Below are 19,594 nucleotides of genomic sequence, written 5' to 3'. Positions count from 1 at the left end.
TTTAGAGAAATAAACAATCAAAAAATGTGTTTTCCCTAGCCATAAGTCACAATTTTTAAAAACTGAAAGCCTTTCCTGGAAAGATGATACCGTACCCAACCACGACATTAGTTTTTGGAATGCGGGTATACCTCACATTAGGAAATCTAATCTATAAAAACCTGAACCTCAAAATAGATACCTGGATATAATAGGCCTTCAAAGTAAAGGACTGTATTCAGTTTTCAAAAGGATTCAACCCAGGATTTCTTTAAGTTGCCAAGTTCCTAAATTAATTTCAAATCGGTTTTAATTTACAAAATATTGACCTATATACTTTTTTTTTTTCAGAAACCCAGCTACTGTAATTCTTCTTAGATACAATATAATCTAGCCAGGGAGATAAATAACCAGACTACAAGGATTCTTTAAATATAAGGTCATGTGCTACTCGTCTCTATATTCTTAGGACTGCTATATCTTCAATGAATTCATATGTTGTTGAATTGCACATGATGAAGTATTTATGTACCTCAAAACACTGTGGATTGAGCTGAAGACTTGGACCTGGAGTTACTTTGAAATATTCCTCAGTGACAGCCATCATATATGGTATATAAACACAGCCTGATTTTGTAATAAAATAAAATACTATAGAAGAGAAAGGAAAGAAAATCAGTAAATAACTAGCAGAAGGAGGTGAAAAGATCTAGTTTAACTTTTCTAACCTTTTCAGACTGGATGTTTCTGTCTTTGGAGAAGAAACTGAACATTCAGCCCTAACAACTTTTCAAAAGATGATTTAGATTCAATGTGCCTTTCAATGGGCAGTAGTCGTGACCTTATGTTGAGAATATTCCACTGACTTGTGGAACTTCCACAACCCCAGTGCCTGCTCTCCTGGAGAGGTTTCAAGCTATCATCTTGCTTCCAAAAACAAAACAACTTTAACCCTACTTCTTGTGAGGCTGAATGGCCAAAAGTGCACTCAGAGAGGTGGCTTTGGGCTGCTCCAAGGTGGCCGAGCGGCACCTGTGCTTTTGTGGAGCACTGTGATGGAGCCATCCCTTAGTGTCAGTTACGGCGACCAGCAGGAGGCAGGGCCATGAGCCAGCCATGGGATGAACTGAGTTACTGTCAGTATTAAACATGCGTTTATTGTGTAGACTTTGCATCCTTAATAAGTCATGATAGTGTAGACCACGTTAATTTTTAAGAGTAAACAGTTGACATATATAAAATGGAATATTACTTAGCCATAAAAAAGAATGAAGTAATGCCATCTGCAGCAACATATAGAGATTGTCATACTGAGTGAAGGAAGTCAGACAGAGAAAGACAAATATCATATGATATCGCTTATATGTGGAATCTAAAAAAAATGGTACAAATGAACCTATTTACAAAACAGAAATAGAGTCACAGATGTAGAAAACAAACTTATAGTTACCAAGGGAGAAAGGGGGGGAGGGATAAACTGTGAGATTGGGATTGACATATACACACTACTATACATAAAATAAATAATCAACAGGACCTACTGTAGAGAACCGGGAACTCTACTCAATACTCTACAATGATCTATATGAGAACAGAATCTAAAAAGAGTGGATATATGGATATGTATAACTGAATCACTCTGCTGTACACCTGAAACTAACACAACATTGTAAATCAACTATACTCCAATAAAAACTTTTTTAAAAAAGAGTAAACAGTTGAGACGAAAATTCTGGTAGAGAAATTCTATGTGCTACTTGAGGTAGGTGCTTGCTGCACATTACGAGAGGGTCGCTGTTATGCAATTTTAGCAGAAGGATCCCCTGGTCAGGTCAGGGTCTCTGCTAGCCTAGCCACGTCCTTTGCATGAACTGGAAAAAGGAGTCCCCTCTGGACAGATGGTGCCCTTCTCCCAGATCAATGCAGACCACACCAGAGCTCACAGCTTGCCAGCAGAGCTTGGACAAAAGTCAGGGTCCACCTTAAACTGCGCTTCTCTATGCAGAGCCCTGGTCCCGTGCAGGTGAGTTTTTCAGAGTGGTGCCACTGCTCACCACAGTCCAGCTGGCCTCAATCCCCCACCAGTCGTTGTGCAATGATGTCTGCCCCCACCCACCCCAGGACACAAGCCTCTCCTCTGCTTGGACTACAGGGATGTCTGCACCCACAGTGATGAGTAGCTAGTGGTTCTGCAGACTCTACTCATGCCCAAGCCCTGACATTGATCCTCTCAAGAGGACAAGAGACAGTCTCTCTTAGGCCACTGTATCTCTCTGCATTTATCTGAAATCTTGTCCCCACATAACTTAGGTGCCTGGATCCGGCACCAGCTAAATCCATCCCTGAAAAATATCATCCAAGAAGTGACTGAAGAGGTTCAATATCACGAGCAGAACTTTTTCCTCCTCACTGAACAGCTGACATCAGCTAGATGCTCAAATGGCCCAGCGTCTTCAAGGGAGAAGATGGCAGAGGTGGCATCACAAGCATTGAGACCCTGCAGTAAACTGTAAGCTTTAGTAAAGGATGGGCATTCCAGGGTTCCATTAGGATTGTTTGAAGAAGGAAAGCTTTGGGGCTTTGGGCATGGTGGCTTCTGTCTTGGGAGCCTCTTTTCCAGAAAATGTCTAGAGACTGTGATGTTTCAGGAAGGGTTCTAACCCGATGAAGTTACCGTATCTAGAACTACAACACGCCCATTCCAGTTACAATCATTCATCAGAAACCAGGGGGCTGCCCTAAGACAGCAGAAACATGTGAATTTGCAACCAAGGACGGCTGGACCACAAGTCTGATCTGGGCAGCTTCCATCTTTCCTGTGTGTGTAGGGACACCTGCTCTGAGCGAGTCACTGATGATACTCCCTGGGCCTAACCTGATGGAAAGAATACACTGAAAGGTTTGACCTCAAATGCCTTTAAAGGGCAAGCTCAGCTAGAGAATTTAAGTTACAGAGTTTTCAGAAAAAAAAATTGGTTGTGATATTGTTAAACACAAAGGACACAAACACACATGCTAAATAAAATGATCAAATAAGCACAAAGCACAATGGCAAATGTATCAACTGAAAGCTCTGTCATACGGCACCATAACCTCGCAATGATTCAAACACTGAACAACAAGTGACAACTTTAATATATACCATTAATAGCAAAATGTCTGCTTTACTGAAGAAAAAAAAAAAAACTATCTTGCTCTAAGCAGTTCTGAAATGAATATTTGATTCAAAACTTCCCCTGTGCATATAATCGCATGCTAATTTACATTTTAATTACTTCCTAAGAAATCAAAAGCATTTGTTGACAGTAGAACATAATGTCAGCTTCACAGTGCGCTGTTGGTGGATGCTTAATGAACTTAATTAGACAATTAGTGATGTTAATTATCCTTCTATTATGAAGATAAAGCTGTCTCACTAATGATGCACTTGGTAAAGAAACATCATTAAAGGTATCAGTGTTTGCTTTGTTCATTTACTTCTATTTTTCAAACTCCTGTAACAAGGACTTGTGATAGCCTAGTAACGTTTAAGACTCTTAAAATGGAAAAAGAAAAGCCACTGTTTCCATCAGCCCGATACTGTCCTTCCCCCTCATTCTGGATACTAATATTGTGTTGGTGACGGGGTTGCTGTTTCAAATCCCCTGCTGTAGGGACCTCCAGTCCATAGTCAGTTGTGGTATGGAGTTTCTGGTTCAAACCATGTCCTTCCTTTGGGCTCTAATATAAATTGTTTTAAGAACGGGATGTGTGGGTGTGTGTGTAAAGAAGAGAGATAATGAGAGGGAGTGTCCTGGTTGAGTGCCCAGAGCACTGGAAGAAAACCTAAGGGGCTCCATTCTGCATATGGTGTTGGAACACAGCTGCCTGCATGACCAAGGGCTATGACACATAATATACAGACTTTACTTTCAGCTGAAGTGAAGAAGGAAACTTCAGAGGTTTAAGAAATAAGATACTGGACTTCACCGTTTTTCTCTTTCTTGCATTCGAATACTACCACAACCAGAGCGTAATGGAAGTCCCTTCTGGAAGTAATCCTAGTCCAGACACACCATGAAGAGCTCTAAGGCCAGGCTGGGGAGAGTGGCATTATTTTTAGGGTCAGTAATCTCGGGGAAAGCATGAAGAGAAAGTGTCATTGGCAGCCTCGCCCATCACAATTAAGAAAACCAAGATTCCATCTAGTAGAAGATCTCAGTAACAATGCTCACGTCAGTAGTGGGATTTATACGTTACAAAGTCTTTTTTGAAAATTATACTCTCATTCGTTTCTGAATGGTTTTATTCCTCTAACAGAGAGTCCCATTTAATTACTGGCTCACAAGATGTTTACCCGCACAGAGCACTACTGGGTTTTCCAACAACTCAGCATTGTGATTTCTCATAAAGTCCGTGTTTGCAGGTTTTCTGAATCACTCCTCTCTTCTCCACGGTTTCCAATGGTTTGTCCCTCCAGCCCCACTCCTCCCTTGATTTGCTGACACAAGCTGTCTTTCTGCCCTCCTGCCCTACAGTGAGGACGTATTATCAAGACCTCACCAATCTCTGGGTCCTCTCACCCCTTCAATTTTAGAAGTTCTCGTGCATTTTCATTTTCCCCTGGCTACCTGCTTCCAAACATCTCTCTTAAAGGCACATTCATCTCCTGGGAAAGTCTTTTTTTTTTCCTTGCCCAACATCATGTTGAATTTACAACAAGTTTAAGTAAAAATAGTCCCCGTGATGACCTTCTAAATTTCAGATTTTTAAAATTTCCTACACTTTCTTAAAGATTTTTGATTATAACTCTTTCACAGTAGAACATCTCTGGGAATTCTAACTTCCGTTTTCATAGTTGCTTTTTGACTTCCTTGGCTGGTCCCCTCAACTCCAGCACTTACTTCCCCTTCATTTCAAAACCCATTCTTTTCTATTTTCAAAAAACTCTTCTTAGCCCTGGGGTGCTCCTGACTCATGAGCCTTTTGCCCAGGTGAGTGAAATCTGAGGCTTCCACCTCAAGGGCTGTTCACCCCTGGACACAGAGGTGCCAAAACACTACACTGGAAAGCATTGTGTCCCATCAGACCTCAACCTCCTTCCTGAAACAGGGGAGTGGGATTCTCGGGGACTCACTGCACCTTCAGCCTCAGCAAGACCGAACTCTCTCGGCAGCAGGAGACCGATGCAAACACGCCGCAAAGCAAGACCAAGAGCAGCGTGATCACTCCCACAGTGACTGCTCAAGCCTTCCAATGCTGCATGCTTGCTTCCCCTGCAATTTCTATTTGGGTTCCATGACTTCTTTAAAGAGAAAATAAGTATACAGGAACATTTACACATGAAATGATATGATGTCTGGGATGCTGCTTCATAATTATTCTGTGCAGAGGGAGAAAGCGGGTAGGGATAGAGAAGAGACAAGATTGGCCAAGAACTGAAATTTGTGGAAGTGATGGATAGATACATGGGGATTCATTTTTTATTTTCCCTACTTCTATATCTGTTTGAAAATTTCCACAATGATTTTTCAAAGGGATAATGGGTGAAGTTCTCAGAGTAGATGGTCCAAAATGTCCTTTTCCTCGCCAGGGACCTGAGCCAAGGCTGCTTTTAGTATAGCCGTCACCCCATGGCTGGTCTCAGCCAGCATCTCATCCTCCACCGGGGGCAGTGCTGCTCCGTGGCTGCGGGTGAGTGATAGTGGGCCTGGGCACTGCTGGTTTTGCAGGAGGCTCTTGTGCGTCTGGGTGGGTGGAGGCCTCGCCCACAGGGCAGCCCTTAGAGGACCTCATGGGGCCTTGGAGGAAATGTTTAGTGCTTTCGTATTCTTGCCAGGGCAGACATAAAATTCTTGCAGAAACCTGTCTTTGGTATTTTAGCAACTGCAGTGTGCGACCCTCTGGCTTTGGGTGCCTTCTCATCCCCTTCTGTTAATTCTCACCTGGCCCTGGCTTCCCTACGTGGGCCATGTCAACATTCTAATATATGGCTTTGAAGACAGCAACTGGAAGCCTGCTCAGTTATCTCCAAAGGCCATGGAAACGTGGCAGACACAGAACCCGGCCCTGCTCCACCGGCTCTTGCTCCTCTCTAAACCCGCTAAGTTTGCTCAGGTGAGGCACACATGGCCCCTGCATGAACAGCTGTCCACACAGAAGGAAGGTGGGGTGAAACCTAGCTCATACTTTGCAGAACAAGACCTGGGTCAGGTGGCTGTGTGCCCCCCGCCCCAGAGGGGGTCCCACCTCCTTACAGGGTAGAGGTGGCCCTGTACTCTCAGTATCCACCCTCTGGTCCCCATTCTCTGCAGAGCCCCACAGAACCATCTGAATCACACACCTCCCACACCTCCTAAACCTGGGCACACTCTCTTCTCGTGGCCTGATTTAAGAGCCCCGGAGCTAGGGCCTCTGTCTTTGGTGGCCCTCTTTTTTTTTTGTTCACACCAGCCTTGATTAAACAATTTCTCTTGTGTATTCTTTGGTTTCCACTGCTCCAACCACTGCCTTGCCTCCATTATCTCCCACCTGAATGATGCTACAGCCCCCAGCTTGTCCACTCCCCCAAGAGTCCTAAACTCCAATCTAACCTGTACAAACAGAAATGTGCCATTCCCCTGCTTAACCCCCAACCTATGGGCCCCAGTGCCGTCCTCACCTGCCTCCATGCCCATCCTGCCACCTGCAGCCGCTTTGCCCATCCCCCTGCCCACAGGTCTCACAACCCCTTCCCACCGGACCTCTAGCTCCTGTGTCCCATGTGCCCATTTTCTGTTTGCTGCTGTTTAAAAAAAAACAGAGGATGACACACTTTATGTTCTGGAATAATTTTGGATCCACAGAAAAATAATAAAGATAGTACACAGAACTCCTGATCCTGTCAGCCCTCACCTGGTTCCCCATAACGTTAACATCACACGTTGCCAAGGTGTGTCTGCTAAAACTAGGAAACAAACACTGGTTGCTGATGTTTTTTCAACTTGTTTTTAAACAGAAAGTTTGAAGCTGAGCAGATGAGCAAAGCCGCTGCTACTGCTGTGAAGAGGGACGGCTGGCAAGAGTGTGTGCTCTGGATCCCTCCAAGCTGAAGGGGGCATGATGAAGTGGCTTCCTGGACACCCTGAGTTGTCCTCTGGTAACCTCAAGGGAGCCCAAGGTCCCAACCTCCGTCCCACAGGCTGACAGCCACAGCCTTTACCCTGGTAGAGACGATGACTTCACGCTTTGATGCCAGAAGGGACTGTGATGGGAGTCAGGGGGAGAAAAGGAAGAAATAACATCTATATATCAGCCTTGCCTCAAAGTTCAGCTCACCTGCCAAGAAGGAAACATTTTCTACTGAAAATGAAGATAGGTAAAAGGCATGAGGAATCGTACATCGTGTGTCTCACTCCAGGGAACAATTTATCAGTGCTACAGAGCTGTCAGCCACTGACATGATAAGGAATAACACCAAATGAATAATGTTTCCTCTAAAACCAACTCCTTTAATTACAAGCCCCTTCTTTCCAGAAGAGAGACAGAAGATGCAGAAACACCAATTTCATGCACTTGTGCCTGAATAATGCCTCCATGCTGCTTTTTCCAGATGGCGACCTTCTCACTGGAGGGACTAATGATGTGGGCATATTTAGGGAAAAACCAATAACAGAGTCTTTAACCTTCAACAACAAAAAGCGTGTTATACAAAATGTTCCTTGGGATACATTAGAAAATATCAATTACATTGCTCACCGAGGTGTAATCAGCTGTAATAATCAAAATTAATTTTTAAAAATAATTAAACAGACCCCAGGGCAAATAGTTGATGCTCTTATCCTATGACATCACAGTGTACATATGTACCTGAGAAGTTGTGCCTTCTGTGAGCAACAAAGGCATCTCGCGGGGATGAGTGATGGATGCAGGCTCTGAAGGCTAGTGAGTTTCATCCCACAGAAAGGGGGGGAGGGGGCTCCGTGCAGCTCCCTACACATTCTTTAAGAACCTCCTATGTACCAGGCACTGTGCCCAGCCCAGACTGAGTTACTGGTAGGAGATGCTGCTCAGCAAAGACGCAGATAATTTTTTTTTAATTAAAGCATAGTCCACTTTGTTTCAAAAATAATTTGTCTTTTAAAATTCCACAAGACAGTATAAGCTGTAGAAAAGATACATAAACCAGGCTGGAGGTAAAATGGGGCTCAATGAGGAAGGAAGAGGCCAAGGAGAGATATGTGTGGGTGTGTACACGTGTTTTGCAGAAATTTATCCCACTGGGCATGTGCAGTTACACCACTTGGGCCACGCTTATCTCTCTGGCTTCCAAGTGCCCAAATGAAAGAGGAAAACATAATGGTGTCAGAAGTTCTGCTGTTTGAGTCGCTGTGGAAAAGCACAGTCCTTCCTGGTGTTAACAGCTGAGGGAGACATCCCCCAAGGCTGTCCTCTCCCCGCTGCAGTCCAACCACACTGGCCTTTGCTGCCCTATAACCCCCAGCGCACTCCTGACTCTGTGCCTTTGCCCGGTGGTCCTCCCTGCCTGATCACTTTTTCCTGGAGAGTCACGAGGCTCCTGTCCTTCCTTCTCTGCTTTCACACCTCCCTGCCAGAGAGGGCTTCTGCCACCTCCATCTAAGTGGCCCAGAACCTCTCTCATCACCCTCTCCCACTTATCCTGCTCCACTTTTCCTTACTGCAATTAGCACCTCAACATTTACAAATGTATTTATCTTTTTATTGTCTATCTTCACCTCCTAGAATGCAGTCTCCATGAAAGCAGAAAATATGTCAGTTTTTCCCTCTTCTGTAACCTCAGTACTCACAGCAGGGTACAGAATAAGCACTTTAAAATTTGTTGAATGAATGAATAAATGGGTGGATGGATGAGACCTCAACTGATGTAGAAGACAACATCTTCAGCAGCTCGCCTTCACCAAAGACAGACAACTTCAAGTATTCCTTCTTCCAGATCTCTCAACATGAGCCAAGGGCAAACTGTTATAAGCCATTTGTAAACCTACATGGCCCCAAACATTGCTGTTTACTCAAGCTTCTTTCAGATGGGCTGTTTCTCAACAAATCTCCCCAGGACTCGGAGGCACTGAACTGTGCCAGTGACAGTGACCTGGCAGGGGGTGGGGGGTGCCACTGGCAAGACACAGCATCAACAGCCACAGGGGTTCCCATAAAATGCATGGCCATGCCCAGCGTCTCAGCTGTCCCTTCCACAGCTGCCCAGCCAGACTGACCTGACCTCCTGGGGACAATGCTAACCTGGTCAAGGAGTAGATGCTCCAGGGAAGAGGCGCTGGACCCCTCCTGCCACAAATGGCGTTGGTCAGGAGCAAGTGCTTGGGCACAAGTGGGGATGCTCCTGCTTCCAGTGCTGGGTGCAACTGTACCAAGTGTGAGATGGTCTTGTCTTGCCCTTGGCAGAGAGAGCTATATTGGAATTTTGTAAAGCACTTGCACTTTCCAAGTGCTTCCACATAGTCTAGCATAAACAGAGTACATTCCCAGCTGTAAACTCAGGAACTGAGGCTTCCAGAGGCTTTGGAGTTGCCTAAGGGTGTGCTCAGAAGTGCAGACTATGAATGAAGACCCTGTCTCCACTCTGCCACTTCCTGGCTTCAAAGACCTTGACTTTTTCTTTCAGATTCTATTTCACATCTATAAAATGGGACTAATAATAGCTGTGTGATGTCGCTGGCCCGAGATCTCAGTTATTCACTCAGTCAGCCAGTAACTCTGTGGACAAATTCAATGAGTAGTGTCTTCCCCAAGCCGGTGCACTGAAGACACAGCCTGCTCTCAGCTCTGAACACCAGGGGGCCGGCCAGCCTAGTCAGTTTCATTTCCTGTCTTTCATTCTATCTTCAGGTTCTTTCTCCATTTGTCCTAAAGCCTGTTGCTCCTGAACCCTGGAAAGAAGAAAGCTCCCTTCTCCTGGCAGTCTGGGCACGTACAGGCAGCCCTTCACTCCTCTCTTCTCCCAGTATCCTCCCTTCTCCCCATCAGACACTGACCACAGTGGACAACAGACCTATGGTGACAGCAGGGCCCAGATTCTGAGCACATGGGATTTGGAGTTAACCTCAATCTCCGAAGTTACATGGGCAGAGTTCGAATTGTGTAATGTGTCTGTCAACCAGCTACCCCGCTCCCTGGGGAATCCCTTCCCACAGTTTCCCACAGTTATTTGTCCCATTGTGCAAGTCAGGAAATAAAGACTCAGGGGTGTTAAGTGAATCACAAACCAAGGTCTCTTGGGCCTAAGGCCATGCCTATTGAATGACCACCTTCTGCCTCTGAAGGTAAGTCGGTGACCCTATCATTAGAATATATGAAAGACTGTATTTTCCAAGGAGAGCCTCAGCAATATTTCCAGTACTATGGGCTCTTGAAGAACCTTGTCACTTCCCTACCAGGACGTAGCGTCTACTGCCCTCCCCCTGAACCTGGGCAGAACTCTGTGCCTTTCTAGACCAGAAAGGACTGCAGCGGAGGTGATGCTACATGGTTTCCAAAGCTGGGTCATGCAAGGCAATGTGGCCTCCACCTCTCTCTCCTTCTCTCTCTCTCTCTCTCCATTTTTCTCTCTCTCCTTCTCCCTCCCTATGGAAATTTATCCCTTAAAACCCAGCCACCAGGTTGTAAGGAAGCTCAAGACACATGGAAAAGCCACGTGTAGATGTTCCCGCCAACATCCCCAGCTAAGGTCTCAGACTAGAGCCAGCAGCAACCCCCAGGCGTGTGAGTAAGTGAGCTTTCCAATGATCCCAGCCGAGGCCCCACACATCAGGGAACAGAGACACCCCGACCCCTGCTGTGCTCCAGATTCCTCACCACGGCATCCACAATCACGAAAACATCATTGTCAGTGTCACCGACTTTTAGGATGGTTTGATATGCAGCTTCAGAGACATGGACTAGAAAACCCTAACAGCTCAACCCCACATGGCCAAGAGGATCCACCACCATGTCTCCCAACAACGGCACCAACACTTCTGTCCCCCTTTGTTGTGCCCACACACCCAGCTCCTGCTGAGCTGTGGGTTACGGCTGAGTACACCTGACTCAGAAAGAGAATGGGAACAAGGGTTGGTTTGGGTTTTAATGACAAAAGGAACAGCTGCTCTTGGCACTCAGGTGGAGCCTATATTCGCTTCTGGTTAAAGCTAACCTAAGACCTGACTCCCACAGATGTAGCCTCAACTGGGAAGCCACATGCATTACCCCTAAATGCTCAGAAGAACATGGAGTTAGATCACATCCAGTGACAACAGAGAGAGAGGACATGATACATGGGGGTTTGAAGCGAATGCCTGATGTTCTCTAAGGAAAAGGGGTCTGGGCTCACCTCTGCTTTGCACTCAGGGTTCTTGGTCTGCCGCCCGGGCATCAGCCTCATGGCTGAGGACAAGCTTCCACTCCACGAAGGGACTTTGCTGTGGTGTCCGACACTTGAGCGACTGGCCAGTGACTTCTTTTCAGATGCTGGCGACAGAGAGGCAAAGACCGTCAGAGGTGAAGTTAAGAAGGAAACAAACACACACTATTTCTACAGCTGGCTTGGCTTTCAAAGGGCAAGCCGGGGGCCACAAGCCCAGTGTGTCTGCCTCCAGTAAGGAAAACAGCCCAGGCTACAGGTTTGAATTACTGTGAACTTCGTGATGCTGAAAGACTTAAAACAATATATGAGCCGTAACTTGAGAGTGATGACCTCTTTAAAAAGAAACTTAACCATTATTCCTACAGCTGCATTGGCTAACAGAGTAAAAATGCTGAGTCACTGGTAGAATGCAAGGGAGGTTAACATCTTTGGGATGAAGAGTTTTACTTGGAACATGAAGAACCTGAGGCTCCAGGTCACTGCATGACTTGGCGCAAGGTTTCAAACCTGGCAGGTGAATATCAGGGCAGGACCTAGCACCCTGAGTTCCAGAGCCCAGGCCAGAGCTCTGACATGGTGGCCCTTCCCTCTGAGAGATGACTAGCATCTGCTGCTTGGTTGGCACCTCTGGCCTTCCTTTCACCAAGATGCAAAGCAGCGTTCATTCTTTGTGAGCAAAGATTCATGAGGCTTCAGCGATATAAATCCCACCCACCAGAGGGATGAGACAGAAGGTCTGGTGTAAAAGGCTTTGGGCCCTGAGTGAGACCCTGGGGGAGCCTGGTTCTATGAGACTCAGAAGTTCCACTCCCTGAAGCCAAGTGGACAGAGACCTAGGTAATGCTGCCAGGCCTTGAGCATCGTCTCTTCCCAGAGTGGGGTGACCTCCTCAATCTTCACTTCACTCTCTCCAGGTTTCACAGAAAGATCAATCTTGAAGTTATCCTCCAGCTCCTGCCGTCTCTGTGCCACGAGCTGCTGCCAGAGAGCCTGCACAGTCTTTTGGATGTTGTGCTGGACTAATGGAGAGAGTACATCACACAATCAGGACAGCCTCAGTGCTTCTCCCAGAGACAGCCAGGAGATGGCATATCATGGTTGTTTTTATGTGCATCATTCTTGAACATCACCCCAGCTTTGCAAGCTCCAGCCAGACAGCAGTCAGTATGTAGAGATGCAGGACTGATAACGATGCTACCAACATCCTTGTGAGCTGGCCTCTCCCCGACCTCTACCACCAAATCCTGCCTGCTTCACATGTACAGAGCTGGGAAACATGATTGATGGGCTCAGTGAGCCTCTTTCTCCCACCCCAACTCTGTTAGATACCAAACAGAGAGATACGTTGTGCAAGCTCTAGGTAACAAAACAGTTCTCCCCAAAACAGCTCCTTCCAACCTTGACTTTTATGTTGGCCCCTCAGGGGAACAGACACTGAACCCAAGACTGTGCCCAGGGGCCCAGGAACCAAGCCAGTCCTCTCTCCTGGCACTGAATCATGCTTCCAACTACCTACCCACCTCAATGCCCTGGATTTGCAGAGACAGACGAATTTACCAAGCCAGTTCTACCTGCTATACCCCATAAACATAATCCCCTGAATTGTGCCTAACTTCCCTCTGATCTTGGGTCACTGGGTCTGCCCTTTGGTACCAGCCTCTACAGTTTGTTTTTCTCACCCTAGGGGGATGGACATTGCTCAGTCCACTCTACTAGTTAAATCCCCAAACGCAAATGTTCACGTTGTAATTAACACTGCAAGACAGTAAACTCTAAACACACAAGATTTTTGAGCACTGGCTTTGGGCACCTATCTGACCAGAAAATAAGGATCCTTGTGCCTACCACCTGGCATCACAAGATATCACAAGATTAAGTGGCACAGTTGGCAAACTAAAGTGGTGGAAGAAGGTCTGCTGAGGCTTCCTGCATCAAGAGGGAGAAATCTCTCAGACACATGGATCTGGTCGCCTTTTCTTTTTTTCCACAAACCGCCATCCTTTTAACTTGCTTTGACATTATCGAATCCAAGAATAAACTCCATTAAGCCAGAAATCTCATAAAGTAACGAGCTTCTTTACGCCATTCCCATTTTCTAGAGAAGAAAGCTGAGACACAGATAGGTAATGGCTTGAACTGAGTGATATGGCCACCAGTTTCCACATCTAGCGGTCCAAAGGAAAAGTCAAGAGACCAGCTGAGAAGTGAAATCAACGTATAGTGAGGTTCTCTGGTATTTTAGTACACAAGGTCTTAGCCTCACCAAGTCTCACAGAGCTCCCTCCTCATCTATCCATCCGTCCATCCATACACCCATCCATTCTATTTCTTGTATACAAAGATCATTCCAATTTTATTCTCTATCAGGTTACCTTGCTGTATTACTACATTGTTCTAGGATTTCCTAGGACGTCTTCTGTCTTTTAAGAATCTTAGTAATATTTGCTTCCTTATCTTAGGAAGAAAAAAACTGAAGAATGCAGCCCTAGCAGTTACCGCTATCTTCTACTCCCCCCAAAATAAACGACAAATAAAATGTACCATTGCTCAAGCTTGGGAAGTCTTCTCTTTTTTCTCTCACTTCTTCATTTGGAGAAAGAAAGACTTGATGATAAGGAGTCATTCTATGCTTGGGTTCCAATCCAAATCCTTCTGGGTAACTAGTAGACAAGAGATTGTTCACTATGAACTCCAGTTTCTTTGGGATCATTCCATTGTTCTTTATTACAAATAATAATCTTGCAAACTCAGCACACATCACTATAAAAAAAACTTGTCTAATCAAGTTAAAGCAAACACCTATGACAACTTCCATGACAGGATTATACAAAAGCATTCTAGAAAAAAAGAAAAATACCTTCTCTTTGTCCCTGTCTTATTAAATCCAATCTATGCTCCCAAACAGACCTCCTCAACCTGTCCTGGTTTATACATCATGAGAACTGGTCATTTCTTTTTGCATTAAACTCTGCCTTTGCTTGGCGCTAACCTCATCCCTCATGGAATGGGGCCGGGGCCAGCTTCATGGGCCTGTGACCTGTGCAGCTGTGTATGGTCCGAACTCAGAAGGGTCCCACGTTTGGGCTCTGCTGTCACCATCTTGAAATTCTTAGTAATTTTTGAATAAGAGCCCCGCATTTATACTCTGCTGGAACCCTGCACATCATACAGCTGGTCTGAAGTGGGCGAAGTGGTTTACATATTAAGTTCCCCATGGACCATGTGCTCCAGAACTCCTGGCCGTGTTCATGTCCAAGTACCCTCTTCTCTGGGCCCCTCACCCGACCAAGCAGAACAGACACTCAGTACAAGTTTGTGGATTGAACCAAAAATGACAAACAAGGAAATGAAAAAATAACCAGCATATAAGGATGTCCATTCTTGAAATTTCTAGAATAAAGTCCCTTTGGACTTTGGAGGCCGCTTTGCTATCCAGAGGGATTTGAGGAGGGCAGAACTTCAAGCACACAAGTCAGCTGGCATTCTGCTCCTCTTACCCATGCCTCCAGTACGGATAGGGCCTAATTCTTGAGATACAGAAAAGACAGAAGCACTTCCCCAATTTAATCCATACACTGAAAATGGATTATTTTATTTCAAACAAATAAAAAGGCAAATACCTCCTCTGGGCTAGGAGTGTTTTCCAGTGCTTCCCAAAGTGTTTTTAGACAAGTCAACTCATGGTTTGTAACATTCAACAGTCAACGCGACAGGATTTGGGTTTTTTTTTTTTTTCAAATAATCAAATTTGTACTGGGATAAACACAACTGAGAAAAGGACAAGAGTAAAGTGTAATATCTCACAGTCCTCTCTTCCTCAACATGGTTCTATTAATAAGAGATAATATTCTTAGGCAGTATAATGCCAAGGCACACATGAGGTATGATATATACCTACTACCACACAGAGGGAGAGAGAAAGTGCACATACACAGAAAAATCTAAGTTCAAACTTTGAACTTCAGGAAAGGGATTTAAATAGCTTAATTTAGTAATTTAACGTATTTGTGCTAGTATTTCTTATACAAGGATGCTTATGGATGTCATTTTATATCACAAATTGTGTATGTCTGTGTATGTGTGGTTTTTTGTTTTTTTTTTTTTTTCCTGCAAGCAAAATTATTCCTGGCTTGCATGATTTAATTTATTATATATTTTCCCATTCTAAGATTTCATTTATCAAAAGTGAGTATTTCTGAAACCTGGCTGCATCATGAAATCAATGTATGTATTTAATGTTGGAGTTTTCTGCCTGCCCCTCCCCACCCAAATTAAATCAATGAAGTATCTTACAGCCTGAGGATTATGGAAATATGGTAAATTATTATCTCATGATGCTCCTAGCTGCTCAGTCACATGGACAGGTTTGAGGACTACTTACCGTATTATCAAATATTGCACATAATTTGGACAACCAGATAAACAAAAGGATTGTATCATCTATAACTGATCGACTTCAATCAAGTGTCCTCTAAAGCTTTCTTTCCTGCATTGACCACTGGCAAGCAAGGAGACAAGTGGGCAGCTCTAACCTTCTTGCGTTGAGCAGCAGAAGACAATGCATGAGACACATGAGGAAGCTGGCGTTAGAATTATAGGTGGCAAAGATAATGTCCCAGTGTTCCTGAAGAAATCCCAGGATGTTGAGAAGGCTGAGGCATTCGGAGAGGGACTGCTGGGGCTTGGAGAGGCAATAAAGAATGACTTTATTTAAACTGCTGTATAGAGCACCGATGACAGCGTCTCTCTGAGAAGAGGCGTTCTCGATGACCTGTGTCATAAAATAAACACACACAGACACATACTTGTGAACACTTTGAAATTTAGATACCAACCCAGTTAACTGTGAAAATGATACAATCCCAGATTCTTTTCTGCATTTCTTTTTTTTTTTTTTTGCGGTACACGGGCCTCTCGCTATTGCGGCCTCTCCAATTGCGGAGCACAGGCTCTGGACGCGCAGGCTCAGCAGCCATGGCTCACAAGCCCAGCCGCTCCGCAGCATGTGGGATCTTCCCAGACCAGGGCACGAACCCATGTCCCCTGCATCGGCAAGCAGACTCAACCACTGCGCCACCAGGGAAGCCCCTTTTCTGCATTTCTAAAATCAAAAAGGACTACCTTCCTCAACCTTGGAGCTTCTATTTAAGTGGATGATCAATAAAGGGAATTCAAACGTTTAAATTTACCAAAAATTGGTGTTAAAAAATTAATCGTTTACCACAGTCATATTATGTAAAGTAGACATGGGACCACAGATTTCTGAAATACTGACATTGACATTCAGTATATAAGAACATGCTATTAATAGGGTCTAGTTTTAAAAAATGTTATTAATACTAGTTATCAGGTATAGATTGTTACAATATTCCAGTTATCATGCTAAGCATTTTTGCATTTGTGTGCGTATGTTTACATATATTACCTCATTTAAACATCATAACAACATCGTGAAGTAGACACTAAGATTATCCCACCTTAGGGATAAGAAGGCTGAGAGTCTGAGAGGTAGGAGAGGTAGGTGGTCAACAAGAGTCAAACCCACACCAGACACTTGAGCCATGCTCTTAACCACTATATCTTCTAAAGGAGATGTGCATCAAATGGATTTTAGTTCATGAGAGATTTAGAGGGGGAAGGAAGGCAGAAGGTCCTGATTTGTGGCCTTAACACTGAAGCCATCCATCTGTTTGGCTTCATTGAAAAGAATCCATAGAACAAAAATTATGTGCAGAATGTTTCAGTCTATTAGAAAGTTCATTTGTTACTTATAGATTGCTCTCTTCAAATCTCATAGGTAATGCAAGTGTTTATACTAATTAAGTTTTATTTAAATCTGCTGGAATTTAGGGCTCATGTTTTTATCATCATCCTCTCCTACTCTACAGATGGGTCACATCTTTCAAACTGAGGTTAAGAGGTGTGTGAGTCACAGGCAGTGAGCAGGAGAGAAGAATGGTAGATGTGGGCAGTGAGAGTTCTTGAGCCTGGCACCCTGCTGAAGACACATCAGCCCCAGGAGGCACCAGCTCTTTGATATTAGCTCTGAGTATTTGCTTAGACCATTGGGGAGCTGCTATAGATTGAACGTTAGTGTCATCACCCCAAAATTCATATGTTGAAACCCTAGCCCCCCAGTGTGATATATTTGGAGATGGGGTCTCTTGGAGGTAATTAGCTCATGGGGATGGAGCCCTCATGGTGGGATTAGTGCCCTTATAGGAAGAGATAAGTGAGAGCTTGCTACCTCACTCTCTCCATCATGTTGAGGGTACAATGAAAAGATGACCCTCTCTAAAACCAGAAAGAGAGCCTCACTGGACAACAGATCTGCTGGCACCTTGATCTTGGACCTCCTAGCCTCTAGAACCCCGAGAAGTAAATGTTTGCTGCTAAGTCACCCAGTCTATGGTACTCTGTAATAGCAGCCCAAACTCGCTAAGACAGGAGCTCAGTGGCTACTCTCATTTTCAACATGACCTCCCAACAATCTGATTTTACTCCCCTCAGAGCTGACAAGGGATATTTCTCCCTTCTAGGAGTTATTCTTTTTTTTTTTTTTGCGATACACGGGCCTCTCACTGTTGTGGCCTCTCCCGTTGCGGAGCACAGGCTCTGGACGTGCAGGCCTAGCAGCCATGGTTCACGGGCCCAGCCACTCCGTGGCATGTGGGATCTTCCTGGACCGGGGCACGAACCTGTGTCCCCTGCATCGGCAGGCGGACTCTCAACCACTGCACCACCAGGGAAGCCCTAGGAGTTATTCTTGAAGAAACCTCTGAATACATTCTTTTCAGGGTGCCTAGAACTGTGCATCAGCCAGACTGACTATCACTCTAGGAACTGTGCCAAGGCCCAGTCCTGGGGTCTGCAGGGGACTCCACAGACAGAAGGGTGCTGGGGGCACTGATGTCATTGTCTCTACGAGGCATGAAGAGGAAGGAGAGGGGCTCTCCTGGATTCTGCCACAGAGAATGCACCGAGAGCTGCAGTCAGGAGCTGCTGGAGACAGATTTCCGCTTGGTAAGAGAAAGTGCTTCCCAACAATCACAGGTGTCCTGGTGACTGGAACCCCCTTGTACCATAGAGAGCTCCTCACACAAGGATGGTTCAAGGAAACAGTGAATGGCCACTTGTCAGGAAAGGTTTCCAGAATGAAATGAGAAGGACCAAAAAAAGGGTTCAACTCTAGAATTTTGAGATTGTTTGAGTCTTTGCGTATGCGTGTGTACACATATACAATGAAGAATGTGTACACACGTGCACACATATACTTACATCTAGGTGTATCTACAGGCATGCACTGGCATGCATAGGTATGTATGTAGATGGAGAAAGAGAGAGAGAGAGAGGGAAAGCACATGCAAGAAAAACAGGACCAGGTAAAAATAGACTCTTTCTTCAAATTCAGGAAGGCCCAAATATGACAAATGGAGGTGGATTTTATAGAAGAAAATGAAATAGAACTTTTGGAGATAAAGACCTTTTTCACCCTTTGTTGATGAGGAATAACAATAATTAAGATTAAACCAACATTCACAGTAAAAACCCAAAGCGGGGTGTGCAGAGTTTAGGAGGCGCCTGTGCAGGGGGCTGCGGCCCCTAATCACCGAGATGGGTCTCAGGTGGCCCAAGGTGAGAACACTGCAGGGCGCTCAACATCTACTAGGTATTAACCTGGGCGGTAACCGTCCTCCTCCTTCCTCCCACCCATCTCAGATTCTATTTCCAGGAAGGACAGCAGGTCAATATGAACCAAGTGGACAGCAGCCAGCAGTGTCACACAGATACCTGGTGGGTCGGCAGAAGCCTTACCACCACGGCCAACCTGAGGTTCTTACCAGCATTATGTGCTCCGTGATGAAGAGAAGGATGTGCCTGGGGTCTGCTGAGAACATTCCACTGTACAGCTTCTCCACCAGCTTCTGGATGAAGTGGGAGATGCTGGCAAGTGAAGGAGCAGCAGCAGCTTCTGCATTTGGCTGAGGCTCTCTACTGCCTGCGGGTTGGGGGAGGGTCACAGACCAAGGCTGAGAAATCATCAGTCTAAACTTCCTTCTCTCCACAGCAATCTCCAAGCCCCTCTTGGTAACCAACCACGTCTTACTCACCTCTGTACAGCCCACTGTAACCCTGTGTGTACTCTGTTGCTCCAAAAATGGGGTCTTATATACAATAGGTGCCCAATGAACACACATTTATTCAAAGTAAATCAATCCTGCACAATCAGTGATATAAACCAAATGGGGAGAAGGCAAG

The 19,594-nt window shown here is 45.2% G+C and overlaps 1 protein-coding gene across 1 annotated transcript in view; it reads right to left on the bottom strand.

Moving 5' to 3' along the window:
* Positions 1–19,594, bottom strand: part of WDFY4 (WDFY family member 4) — a gene marked incomplete at its 5' end in the record, with an annotated part of 260,170 nt that overhangs the window by 124,319 nt on the left and 116,257 nt on the right. Inside the window, 5 exons of the mRNA XM_082672941.1 lie at positions 11,303–11,439; positions 12,169–12,354; positions 13,877–13,995; positions 15,868–16,106; positions 19,177–19,334. Coding sequence (XP_082529067.1) covers positions 11,303–11,439; positions 12,169–12,354; positions 13,877–13,995; positions 15,868–16,106; positions 19,177–19,334 — 839 coding nt within the window. The remainder of the gene's footprint in view (positions 1–11,302; positions 11,440–12,168; positions 12,355–13,876; positions 13,996–15,867; positions 16,107–19,176; positions 19,335–19,594) is intronic.

The sequence above is a fragment of the Grampus griseus genome, assembly GCF_964374135.1.
Source record: "Grampus griseus genome assembly, chromosome: 16".
Classification (NCBI taxonomy): Eukaryota; Metazoa; Chordata; class Mammalia; order Artiodactyla; family Delphinidae; genus Grampus; species Grampus griseus.
This window is presented reverse-complemented; position numbering and strand designations above follow the sequence as displayed.